We start from the raw sequence: 14,511 nt of genomic DNA, 5'->3' as shown, positions 1-14,511 counted from the left end.
CTGTACAGAAGCACAATTTAAGACAAAATCAGGATTTCTTTTTTGTTTTACAAAAAGAAATAATTAATTGTTTTATGTTCGGGATTTCTTTCGCAGTCACGCTAGTTTTTGCGGTCACGCTAGTTTTCGCGATCACACTGAAAAGGCTAAATTGACAATTAATTACATTTTTTTGTAAAACAAAAAAGAAGTCTTGACTTTGCCAGTCAAACTTTATAAGCAGTTATTTAATAGAAGCAAACCAGCATGTTACTGTACAAAGAGAAATAATCTCAGAGTTTATTTTTAGCCGCCTTGTAATTTTTCAGGGATATTCAGTAAGTTTTAAATTCACTGGTTTATAAAAAAAAGAAAGAGAGAGATTATTTTCTCCATTTTGAATATTTGCTGGGTTTTAAATTAGCGCATACAGCTATAATCAAAAACAGAGAATAATCACGCAAATACTGTATTTTATTGTTACTTACGTCACTTAATCTGTCTTTAGAGCGAAATCTTGGTAATCCGTTCGTCTCTTCTGGTCTTGTATTTTCGTCGCTTATACACTTGTTAGAATGTGGTGACCTCACCTATTCAAATAAATAAATAAAATAAAATCATTGTTAAGAAACATACAAGGCTTCCAAGAACACTAGCGCCAATGTCCAAAATTATAAATTAATACTTAGACAGATCATTTATAATATAATTCATATGCCCGGAGAGTATCACAATAATACCATTTTAAATTTTAAAAAACTTGCTGAGGACAATAGTATTGAAAAAGCGCCAACACTTTGGCTAATTTGTTAAAAAACAAAATCTTTCGAGTAACTAACTTTAGCCACCACTACCAACACCAACCAAAAAAAAAAAAAATTGAGACCAAAAATAAACAAATTAAAACTAATACTATTACATACCAATGAGAAATAATAAATGGATACAAATGGTTATATATAATTTTTTTTTTAAGCTTGTTCAATATAGAAAGAAATTTACTATTTTGTTGTGATTAATTAACAAGTGATTTCATTAGTGAAGGCAACAATGAAGAACGCAAATACATTTAACTTGTAGCTGTTTGTGGATAATATATCTAATTATATCACTGATAGTACTGTCACATTACTCTTGATGGTATAATGTAGGGCAGTTACCAACAGGTGGTTGTAATACAAAACTCTATCATGTCCCAATGAATACACATGCAGGACAAAAAGTACAGTTACCTTCCAAGTTAATACCTATAGAAGGTTGCACAATTTGCATAATACTATCTAATTTGCATAATACAATCTAATTTGCATAAGAAATTTGTAAAAATAGAAATAATTAAAATACACCAATAACCACATGTAAAGGTCAAGGTTTCCATACAAATGACTTATACTGGCAGGGGTCTAGAAAAACAGTTACTGAAAACGAAATAACCAAGTTATTATTATTACACAAGCCATACTCTGAATGAATCAAAAATACAGCTTCCATCTATTGCCACTATTCCATAGCGAAATTTGAACATCACAGAAGCACATTATGACTAAACGGGGAATATCAAAGTGATTGTACTTTTAACCAAAATGTATTGGTTTATTCAATAACACTTCACGGGTTACAACACCCACCCTTGTGACAGTAATTCATCAGCATAGCCAAATCAGGTTGTCTGTCCTGTGTGCAGGCGACTATTTTTTTTTATTGGCAATCCTGGAGTACACACTTTAATCTCAGCAAGGAAAGCTGGAGGATGCAGCTCAAATAAACGCAAGTAGACTCCGCATAAAGTAAAGAAATAATAGCACGACTCGGAGAGAAGTACTAAACATAACGAGCATTGCCTTTAAATTATAAACTATTGGTGGTTAAACACTGATTGTATCTGAATGATGGTATGATGGCCTGTTAAAGTGTTATCATTCTACCCTTTACGCAGCAAATATGCAGCAATCCTAGCAACGTACAAGTGCCATTAACAAGAGACTTATTTGACATGTCAAAGCAAGTAAATTTATGTTATCGCAGTCATTACGATGTGTGTTTCAGTCTCCAAATCACGCAGTGGGCTGTTTTAAGCAGCGTCTACTTCAGGTGTATTTATGCGATTCAATGATTTTAACATTTAATGTCACCTTCCACGGTTGGAATTTGGAATTCCTGTACCGGCTCTGAGGACAAACAGTAGCATAGTATCTGTCAGGTCATTTACTATTAGAAATATGTAGAAATAAACAAGATCCAGCTATATGTAAGCCATCTCTCAATATTGTATTGAATTCAAAAATACTAAGACAGAAAACAATTCTTATGAACTACCATTATTATACAGTAATTGGATAAAAACAGATTTCAACAAAACACCGGACATATTTACAAATGTGGCAAACAATGTTCTCCCTGGAAATTTTCGAGCAAATATGGCAGCTCATTTGCATATTGCCATGTGTTTTAATATTTTACAAACTGAATAGCATACCCCCAATCATTACCATATCCTTAAAGACTCATTTCTCGATTCTGAGATGCGAGACAAACCAAGTTCATTGGTGTATCTCAGCATAATGTACAGTTTTAATTACTCCAACTGTGCTTGTCATGTGACAGTGATAAATTATTCAAACACAGGACTACACACGGTTACAGGCTCTCTTTTTCAGATGTTACATCAAAATACGTGATTTACTGCCACCATTATAGATAAAAATTACTACTATAATATTCGTAGTCACAACTGCCGATTGCTGGGCGCCATAGTAACCTGAAAATCAGAATAAAATTTGTTGACTGGAGCTTGAGGTGTTTACAACAGACGTGCAATGAACTAATTCCTATTGTTTAAGGGTACATTATACAGCGTAACATTCTGTTAATCCATTTACAGTACTACAATCTGTTGATAAATATACAGTACACCTCTACGGCAGAGATTATTTAATACAAGATAATTTATAAATGATTTATTGTTTTTAAAAAAAAACCATAACATGCTATGTTTTGACCTACACGTAGCAGTCATGCTAACTCTATCAAAAATGGGTTCAAACACTGAGAGGATACCACATACCATGTAGTATCCCCCACAATGCAATATTGCAATTGTGTCATGTGTTCTAAAGTTACAGTGCTATCACTGAAAGATGGCCTGCAGTCTATGAATGAGGTAGAGCAATAGTCATCAGTCTCCTTTGATATCTGTAGAAAACATCCCACATGAAAGAGAAGTACCAGAGTTTCCATGACGACTGTGGTGTATATCACACACGATATAGGGGAAGTACCAGAGAATTCAAGATGGAGTAATTCACACATATACATAGAAGTACCAGAATTCAAAGACTTTAACCTTATCACCATCAGTTCCCTCTTTTCACCACAAATTCACAAAATAGTCTTGTTTATAGTCTGCACTTTCCTTCAGAAGATTTTAACAAAAATATAGAATTTTTTTGAGGAGAAACTGAAAATTTACTCAAATTTTGTCTGTTGGCTCCAAAATTAGGGTTTATTTCCTGAAATATTAAAGAAAATAAGAAAAATGTGCAGACAAATTTGGGTAGGAATGTCTGGTGGTGAAAGGTTAAAGTTGCACCAGCTAGTAACTTCAACACACTCACCCATAGTATGCCTTTTAACAGAATCCTAGATCAGTTTCAAAATTATGATCAAAACCAAAACCACTTTGTTTACGATGATTAATTTAAACCTGATTTATTGGTAGAATAGGTAACTGATTTAACATATTGATATGTCTATGCAGATATAATGCGCTATGATTGATTCATGAAACTACTTTGACCAAACAAATCTTAAAAACTAAGGTACATGTGATGATGATGGAACCTATGGTCAAGTCAGTTTTTTGAGTTCATGGGTCATCAGCACAGATGCTTAGTAAAATGCACAGATTGATAACATGGTCATTGGCAACATGACACATTGAGAACCAAAGTGAACTTCAGACACCATCCACAAAATGATGCATTTACAGTCTTTTCTTTTTCGCATAAAATCTAACGAAAATCTAAAATGTTTTGATGGTAAACCAGTTCTTTGCTTCTTGTTTTGTTTGTTTGGTTCAAAATTAAGACTGAATTCAGAGAAAAACAAGAGAATCGGAACAAATTTACGCCAATTTCAATATTATTATATGAACGGGCAATTTTATGTAAGATGCAATGTCAGAGCTGATTCAAAAGATAACTGTATCAAATGCAAAGGCTCTTTCTCTCAATTTTTTTCTGTTTTGTTTTGTATTACTGCAGGCCATAGTACTTCAAAACAAGACAGAATCCTGGTAAATCTCACAATATAAGCAAATTCATACTCAGGTTCCAGGAATATTCTTCTAAAGCAACTTTAAGGACAACGGTAAAAAGTTCATTGCTATAAAAACCTTAAGAAATGATAGTACAGGTAGTTCACAAAATTATAGTAACAATAAAGACAAGCTTATGTTGAATTCATATTTTTAGAGCACAAAATAACAGATCGCTGAAAATGCGACCAAAAAAACATGGTACATTTCTATCGAGACATGTGTTTCCTAGACTCCCTTGATGTTTATCGTGCACGACCCAACCACTACTTGTAATGTCAATGATCACGTTTTGTTAGAAGAAAAAAATGACAAATGACAGATATTGTTTGTGGTTTGTGGAATACAAGTGCGATAAAATAAAAGATAAAGTATACGCATATATAAGCAGATAGCTATCATTAAAGATCAATATAAGATTAGTATTGCCATAAAAAATGACTAAATAACCATAGCAACAACTGGCATACACCTGTAAGTATATCTCTAGTTCAATGTGATTCTATCAGTGACATTGTCAGTGTTCAAAATTAAAAAAAAATATCTTAAAAGCCAAACTGAATGACTATGTGAACTTTTGAATGCTATAATTTTTCCCTACAAAATTTTTGTGCGAGATTTAACAAATTTTTTTTTCTACAATGAAGAATCTAAAATTACCTACAATATAGTTAATTTTTAGACTAAATGGACGTAATTTGTCAAGTCTTGATCAAAATTTGAAATTATACAGGTGTATTTTGTGACAAAATTTTACTTTGAAATTCAAAGAGTTTAAGAATGGGTAGTTCCATCACAAATATGATCACAAATGTATGCGACACAAACTGATATATCAATTGGCTTGATCAAGGATTGGGAGCAGGATTGGTTTTCTCGAGGTTACAGTTAACACTAACCCAGATCACAAAAAAATTTAAAGGCAACTCAGGAAATCATTTTCCAGGCATTCCATATTTTATTTGTGATTTTTTGTAAATATTTAAAAACTTTTTTGCAATTTCGGTACAAGGCGGGAGATGCCGATGCGGGTCCCAATTAACATGAACACAACTGCTGTAATTCGTCTACAAACATGAAGGATTAAAAATATACCTCACAAGATGAGATCCCGCAATGAGAACGAAGATATCAACTCCTAACCATCTAAAAGTACCAGTACCTTCATCCAAATATCAACAGTAAATAAACATCTGTGTTTCATCCACTTTTTACGATATAAATACGAAAAGAAAAGCCAACAAGGCGCAAAAACATTCTACACAGAGCATGATTTATAACTTGGAATCAATAGTTGTTGCGAAAGGTAGTGACAAATTAGATTCGTAGTCTGTCAGCACCAGTAATCATTGACAACATTTGTCACAATAGATGCATTAATCGGCACAAATACTACGTGTGGAAAATGACAAATTCCCACATCATTTAAGTTAGCAAGCAGGAAAACAAGAAATCAGATTGACTCAACAGCTACTCAATGGAAATATCAATTTTTAACAAAATAGAACAAGATAGAAACCAAGTTAATATATACAGCAATCATGATGGCAAGCCAGTTTGAGCTATCAAGTGTACATGGAATGGTAGTACCAGTTTGGGCTACCAAGTGTACATAGGATGGCAGTACCAGTTTTGGATATCAAGTGTACATGGAATGGAAGTACCAGTTTTGGCTACCAAGTGTACATGGAATGGCAGTACCAGTTTGGGATACCCAGTGTACTTGGAATGGCAGTACCAGTTTGGGCTACCAAGTGTACATAGAATGGCAGTACTAGTTTGGGCTACCAAGTGTACATGGAATGGAAGTACCAGTTTTGGATACCAAGTGTACATGGAATGGCAGTACTAGTTTGGGATACCAAGTGTACATGGAATGGAAGTACCAGTTTTGGCTACCAAGTGTACATGGAATGGCAGTACCAGTTTGGGCTACCCAGTGTACTTGGAATGGCAGTACCAGTTTGGGCTACCAAGTGTACATGGAATGGCAGTACCAGTTTAGGCTACCAAGTGTACATGGAATGGCAGTACCAGTTTGGGCTGCCAAGTGTACATGGAATGGAAGTACCAGTTTTGGCTACCAAGTGTACATGGAATGGCAGTACCAGTTTGGGATACCCAGTGTACTTGGAATGGCAGTACCAGTTTGGGCTACCAAGTGTACATAGAATGGCAGTACTAGTTTGGGCTACCAAGTGTACATGGAATGGAAGTACCAGTTTTGGATACCAAGTGTACATGGAATGGCAGTACCAGTTTGGGCTCCCAAGTGTAAATGGAATGGCAGTACCAGTTTGGGCTACCAAGTGTACATGGAATGGCAGTACCAGTTTGGGCTACCAAGTGTACATAGAATGGCAGTACCAGTTTGGGCTACCAAGTGTACATGGAATGGCAGTACCAGTTTGGGATATCAAGTGTAGATGGAATGGCAGTACCAGTTTGGGCTACCAAGTGTACAGTACATGGAATGGCAGTACCAGTTTTGGCTACTCAGTATACTTGGAATGGCAGTACCAGTTTGGGATACCAAGTGTACATAGAATGGCAGTACCAGTTTGGGCTACCAAGTGTACATATAATAGCAGTACCAGTTTGGGCTACCAAGTGTGCGGTACATGGAATGGCAGTACCAGTTTTGGCTACCCAGTGTACTTGGAATGGCAGTACCAGTTTGGGCTACCAAGTGTACATGGAATGGCAGTACCAGTTTGGGCTACCAAGTGTACATAGAATGGCAGTACTAGTTTGGGCTACCAAGTGTACATGGAATGGTAGTACCAGTTTGGGCTACCAAGTGTACATGGAATGGCAGTACCAGTTTGGGCTACCAAGTGTACATGGAATGGCAGTACCAGTTTGGGCTACCAAGTGTACATGGAATGGCAGTACCAGTTTGGGCTACCAAGTGTACATGGAATGGCAGTACCAGTTTGGGATACCAAGTGTACATGGAATGGCAGTACCAGTTTGGGATACCAAGTGTACATGGAATGGCAGTACCAGTTTGGGCTACCAAGTGTACATGGAATGGCAGTACCAGTTTGGGCTACCAAGTGTAAATGGAATGGCAGTACCAGTTTGGGATATCAAGTGTAGATGGAATGGCAGTACCAGTTTGGGCTACAAAGTGTACAGTACATGGAATGGCAGTACCAGTTTTGGCTACTCAGTGTACATAGAATGGCAGTACCAGTTTGGGATACCAAGTGTACATACAATGGCAGTACCAGTTTGGGCTACCAAGTGTACATATAATAGCAGTACCAGTTTGGGCTACCAAGTGTGCGGTACATGAAATGGCAGTACCAGTTTTGGCTACCCAGTGTACTTGGAATGGCAGTACCAGTTTGGGCTACCAAGTGTACATGGAATGGCAGTACCAGTTTGGGCTACCAAGTGTACATAGAATGGCAGTACTAGTTTGGGCTACCTAGTGTACATAGAATGGCAGTACCAGTTTGGGATACCAAGTGTACATAGAATAGCAGTACCAGTTTGGGCTACCAAGTGTGCAGTACATGAAATGGCAGTACCAGTTTTGGCTACCCAGTGTACTTGGAATGGCAGTACCAGTTTGGGCTACCAAGTGTACATGGAATGGCAGTACCAGTTTGGGCTACCAAGTGTACATAGAATGGCAGTACTAGTTTGGGCTACCAAGTGTACATGGAATGGTAGTACCAGTTTGGGCTACCAAGTGTACATGGAATGGCAGTACCAGTTTGGGCTACCAAGTGTACATGGAATGGCAGTACCAGTTTGGGCTACCAAGTGTACATGGAATGGCAGTACCAGTTTGGGCTACCAAGTGTGCATGGAATGGCAGTACCAGTTTGGACTACCAAGTGTGCATGGAATGGCAGTACCAGTTTGGACTACCAAGTGTACATGGAATGGCAGTACCAGTTTGGGCTACCAAGTGTACATGGAATGGCAGTACCAGTTTGGACTACCAAGTGTACATGGAATGGCAGTACCAGTTTGGGCTACCAAGTGTACATGGAATGGCAGTACCAGTTTGGACTACTAAGTGTACATGGAATGGCAGTACCAGTTTGGGCTACCAAGTGTACATGGAATGGCAGTACCAGTTTGGGCTACCAAGTGTACATGGAATGGCAGTACCAGTTTGGGCTACCAAGTGTACATGGAATGGCAGTACCAGTTTGGACTACCAAGTGTACATGGAATGGCAGTACCAGTTTGGACTACCAAGTGTACATGGAATGGCAGTACCAGTTTGGGCTACCAAGTGTACATGGAATGGCAGTACCAGTTTGGACTACCAAGTGTACATGGAATGGCAGTACCAGTTTGGGCTACCAAGTGTACATGGAATGGCAGTACCAGTTTGGACTACTAAGTGTACATGGAATGGCAGTACCAGTTTGGGCTACCATGTGTACATGGAATGGCAGTACCAGTTTGGGATACCAAGTGTACATGGAATGGCAGTACCAGTTTGGGATACCAAGTGTACATGGAATGGCAGTACCAGTTTGGGATACCAAGTGTACATGGAATGGCAGTACCAGTTTGGGCTACCAAGTGTACATGGAATGGCAGTACTAGTTTTAACTACCAAATTAACGTGGAATGGCAGTACATGTGTTAACAATTTTTACAAACAAAATGGCCACCATAGGTACTACAAACACTTATAAAAAAATCAATAACCCTGAAAAAAAAGTTCTTGAATAATCTGCATTACAGCACGAGAGGGAATTGATCAGAATGAATAGAAATGGTTCCAGTTTGAGTTTAACACCTCAATTTTCAGTTTATTTGAGCAGAGTTACAAACTCAAGGTACATTTGTATATGAAGCAGCTTCTTTGCTTGGCTGTCATGTTTGCCTATAACACAATTCACTATGAACTCTGTCAACCAAATAACTATATCAAGGCCATGTTGACAGTAAGCTGCAGCTGGTAAACATATCCATTATTTGCCTTCCACAGGTCCACAAGGACTTTGCCAAGAAACCCAACTAGATAACACTAGTATGTCACACAAAAATGAAAGGGATATGATAACCCGCTTAGCAGCAGCAGCCTACCACCACATTGCACACCATGAAGAGGCCTGCCTACACACAAACCTATTTTGGTTTCGCTTAGTTTTTTTTTTTTTTAATATTAAAAAACAAGTAAATGGAAATAGAAGCCACGTAGAATAATACATGTACATAAACAATATAAATGTAAAAAGTGAGGATTTATTCCAAACCCAGAGTGTATTTGCGATACAGCAATAACAATATGCACAGTGGCAGCTCAGAAAATATTATGCCGAGTGATTCAAGCTGACTGCCGCACTTCAGCAGCAAACACTGACACACCTACTCTCAACTTGAGGCGGTATAATGTAATACAAACACATAAAATCAAAAACAAGAACCAGTTTAAGATTACAGTGAACACAAATGTGACTGAAATACTGGTTTGAGTTTACAGAATGTGCAAGGCTTCAGATTCAAGCAAATTGCCCATCAGATAGTCACAGTCAAACATACATAAACCAAACAATCTGTTCAACAAATATTGTCCTTCAGTCGGCCGCAGCAGTTGAACACACCGCTCCACAGCTTCAATACGCTAGTTGCTACACCAATAAGCAACAATCTGGAAATATTTCAACTATCAAGTGCGTAAAATACGATAATACTCACAAATGTTGCATGTTTTTTTAAGGCAGTGTATTCCACTGAGCGCACTCCGTTGACTGTGCACCCTTAACTAAGTAGCCCGCAGTAGCTTGTTTGAACTTTTAACATGTTTGAAGTCGCCTCATTGGACAACAAACAATTGTGTTTTGTCAGAACTACCTAGACGCTATCAACATAACTATGTGATAATCTAAATTTAAGCTGACACCTTATCTCAACTGTGTACTGTCTAGATACCGTACATAAATAAGAATAGCTTTACAGTTGAAATAGTAGCGTTGCTATAACACACTGGTCAGAGGGTAATCTCTCGCTTGGCTTTCTTCATTAAGGAGGTGAACATACCATGGTGAACACCCTTCCCCAAATTTCTAATTCGCATACTAATTTACATAGCATAACGTAAACATGATCAACTTCCTTCACTTTTTTGAGGGGATTACTATCACCAGGGTTATTAATAAAGTTTACATCACGATTTATGTCTAGTCAATACAAGGGTCATGGCGGGGGATAAATAAACGTTTTTTTCATTTCCCCTATGAAGGAGAAATAAAACTAAAAAGCTTGTGGTTATTTATACCAGTAGAAATGAGTTTGCCTGATTTGGGGATTTTACCGTGTTTACACAACATCATTTTATCAAAGCCAAGCAGCTTGAGGTGGCAAAAATGGCCGTGTAAATATGCTAAGCTTAAGCAGAGCATGGAGGTAATAAGAAGAGTAAAGCTCCAATAATCACTCAGGGTTGAACTACGATAGAAGTGGGATCCAACATGACCCGACCGTTGTCTAAGAGAGAACCACAATCAAGAACACTGTTCCAGCTTGGCTCTAAACGAAAACTACACAAACTTTGCGTCCACAACCGGATAAATGCACAAGAGATAATTTCCTGTTAACGGGTGTAGCAATAGTTCGGTTACTATAAAATACCGGCTGTGTAAACTTAGCACATGTGAATTAGTACAAGATACCATACATGTACAGACTTACTCTCCAGGGACAGATTGGGTTACCAACTTATGAAACATTCAGTTAATGAAGCAAATCAATACCCCTTATTTTTAAAGTTGCACACTAGGAAGAATATTTCTAGTACATGTATTAAACTATCTTGCATTATGTTCTATTCGATTTAATTATTTAGTTCAATTTTACATGTTTTTTCTCTAATCTTTTTCATTGTATTCTACAAGCATTCTATTCTATTCTATTCTATTCTATTCTATTCTATTCTATTCTATTCTATTCTATTCTATTCTATTCTATTCTATTCTATTCCATTCTATTCCATTCCATTCTATTCCATTCTATTCCATTCCATTCCATTCCATTCTATTCTACTAGACTCTGGGTTCAATTACACTAGTTCACACACCACAGAGTAAATGTTGTTGCAAGGCCATTCTCTGAACTTAGGAACTAAAAAATCCGATAAGAAGCAGCAATCCATCGCTATGACAATTGTTAAGTGTTAAACGATAAAATTAAGATTAATGCCTATAACGTCCACACACCCCAGTTTATCACACATTGATAGAGTGTACTGAGGATAGATAGGTTCAAATAGTTCATCACTCTAACAACACTGTGTATTACTAACAAAAAAATCAATGTTTAGGATATGAATACAAGCTATAAAAGAAGGGGAGGAGGGTCATGTGGGTAGGACGTATATAGAAATGTTACCTGTATACCGTTATGATTTTTATACAAGGACGAGTAAATTTAGTGCAATGCCTATGCTGTATGCCAGAGATTATACACCACGTAATTGCACGTTTTAACCAGATTAAATGCAAAGCACCAATCAGGAGTCTTGTACAAAAGATAAAGTGGCAATGGATTAAAGCGTAGCATGGCAACACTTAAGTCTTAATATCATACAAGATAACACAAGCAGTCACTCACAGCTTAAAATTCAAGTTACGATGTTCCTGCATCCATGGTTTGGACAGATTTCCATATTGCTTTTTTTCGATTCCGGCAATACGAATTTTATTCAAAGAGATTTATGGGTGCTTTGGACCAGAGTGTGACATGCATGCATTTGATAGCGGTGGACATATGCACACACAATGGTAATTATGGGTGAAATTGTTTGATAATTGATGACAACCTTTATGTGGAACATAATTTGTCAGCATTAATTTTATAAAATATGGTGAAACACTGATGACTGATGGTTGCTACTGTTTTTTACAAGAAATTTTTAACTGAAATTGGTCAAGGTGGGAACATTTATTTGCTTAACTAGATAGTGAATTAAAAGAACAATAGACAATTAAAATGATAATAGATAATTAAAATAATTTTAGATAATTAAAAGTGCACATGATATTAATTGTTGCATTATGACTTATTTTGGCCATAGACATAACTCTGTCATTTGCGTAAAGTGTGTACACTAGTAATAGAGCAAATACAGTAGATGTTGATGGACGAATGTTCTGCTATACATACATATTCGTATGAGCAAACACGGCAGATACTAGTCAGGTTTTGACACAGAGTATTGCCAACGACAGAAATATTTTTATGACATTCAAATTCTGGGGAATTCAAACTGTTTTGGGTACTTTTACTATTTCTGGAGAATTTAACTACTACCTTGGTACGCAGGCGTAAATGGACGTATGCCTAGATCTGTCCCTCCTAATCAACACAGAGCAATAAGTACATTGTAATCTACTTCTTGATACAACTACCTGTGATTATGATTATGATTATTAACAATTTTCAAAATGTTTTCCCTACAGGCAAGACTGCAAAATAAATGAGAATGGGACAATGATTACTAAAACAAAACAGAAATGAGTCAACGATTTTTTTAACTAAACATCAAACAAATGAGAAATGCTTGATTTGATGAATTTTTAAATGAGCAGGCATACATGTTTGTTTCCCCGAGATGTATGATGTTTTTATGAAGTTTGAATGTGATCAACCCAGCTACATGTATGTCCAAGACACAGGTGGGAACACATGCAAAGACGAATACATAGAGTTCATTCTTTAAGTCCCTGCTTTTGAACTTTGCCCAAAACAGGAATTAATTTTTTTTTAAAAACAAAAACAAGTTTTTCACAGAATGAATGAGGAATATTCAAATACCTAAAACAGAAAATAAGAGACATGTTAAGATAAGCCATATTTTAATGATCCAGTTTGAAAAAAAAAAAAAAAAAATTCATACAAACTTTTTTTACATTTTCTCGTTTTATGTGTACCGGTACTTCTAATAGTAACAGAGCAAATAGGCTATATAATCAAATTTCATTTTAAGTTTTCAAGTGTTCTAACACTTATTAGAAAATAAACATTGCATTTAAACTGATACTTCAGTATAAATGCAAATAATCGCAGTAATTATTAAGAACAGTACCCGGGGTAATGACTTCGTAAAAAAACATCAGCATCATTCAGAAAACTTGTTACGATTTTCAGAAGTGTAAATTTAAATAAACCTCTATCAGAAGACCATCCACGGAACGAGAATTACAATCAGCAGCCATTTTGAATATGTTAGAACCAAATCCAGCAAAGTGCCGGCATGATGATATACGCATCGTAATTGAGTACGTTATCGAGGTTAGAGTATAAATTGCGACAATGAATACCGATTAAATTCAAATCAAATCAAATCAGACAAGGTGAAACACTAAATGAAGAGAAAAAAGGGAGAAGTATAAAGCGCTCTGTTATTGATTATTTCTATGTACGTGCAAGTATGCCCAATGTCGTGATGTTGCTTTCAGTTAGCAGGATTCACATATTACCGATGTATTTGTTGGACTTCATGTACCAGTATATCAAAATTACGTACTGCAGAAAATCATATACAAATTATTGTTACCACAGCTATATCTTGAGATGGAATATGTTGTCAAAGCGTAACTGGGTTTGTGAAAGGATTGTGCAAACAGGGAGTGGAATAACTGACCTGACTTGCAAGTACTGTAAAATACTTTATTCAGTGAAATTAAAATTCAGCGAATAAATCTTTTTTCCTATATTTAACATTCAACTCATCAAAATACAGTGAAACAAAACCATACAAACATTGCAAAAGTCTTTTCAACGAAAATTGATTCCAGCTAAAATAAAGTATTTTACAGTATTATTCTTCTTCTAATTTTATGTATTTCAAGTACAATTTTCAGTTGAAATCAGAACATATCAATTTCACAAAAGAGTATAAAAAGAGAGGCTTTAAGTTCTGGATTTCCAATTTTAATTCTTGGCATTTGTCTTCAAATTTTGAGCAATAGCCATTTTAAGAAAATACCAACATTTCGAAAAATTCAGAAATTTTGATGAAAAATTATTAAATGAAATATGAGACACAGAATTAATTGCGAGAAAAATGTCGCCAGGAAACCAAATGCGATTGTGATATTTGATTTTGTAGTTGACAAATGTCAAGAATAAAGCACACAAATCCCGATAAAGAATCAAATGACAACACCTAATGAGGCATGTAATGTCTGGACTTGTGAAGAGCCCCCTCTTTAGGTGATTGATGTAAATGATGCACTTGG

At 36.2% G+C, this 14,511-nt stretch overlaps 1 protein-coding gene across 3 annotated transcripts in view; it reads right to left on the bottom strand.

Annotated features, from left to right (window-relative positions):
* Positions 1 to 14,511, bottom strand: part of LOC100376759 (autism susceptibility gene 2 protein homolog) — a 98,322-nt gene that overhangs the window by 55,254 nt on the left and 28,557 nt on the right. For all 3 annotated transcript variants that reach the window (XM_085491118.1, XM_085491120.1, XM_085491119.1), the window contains exon 3: positions 468 to 569. In XM_085491118.1, coding sequence (XP_085347244.1) covers positions 468 to 569 — 102 coding nt within the window. The remainder of the gene's footprint in view (positions 1 to 467; positions 570 to 14,511) is intronic.

The sequence above is a fragment of the Saccoglossus kowalevskii genome, chromosome 16 (genome assembly GCF_978046115.1).
Source record: "Saccoglossus kowalevskii chromosome 16, keSacKowa6.1, whole genome shotgun sequence".
NCBI classification, from domain to species: Eukaryota; Metazoa; Hemichordata; class Enteropneusta; family Harrimaniidae; genus Saccoglossus; species Saccoglossus kowalevskii.
The sequence above is the reverse complement of the archived record's forward strand: the minus strand, read 5'-3'. Positions and strand labels throughout refer to the sequence as shown.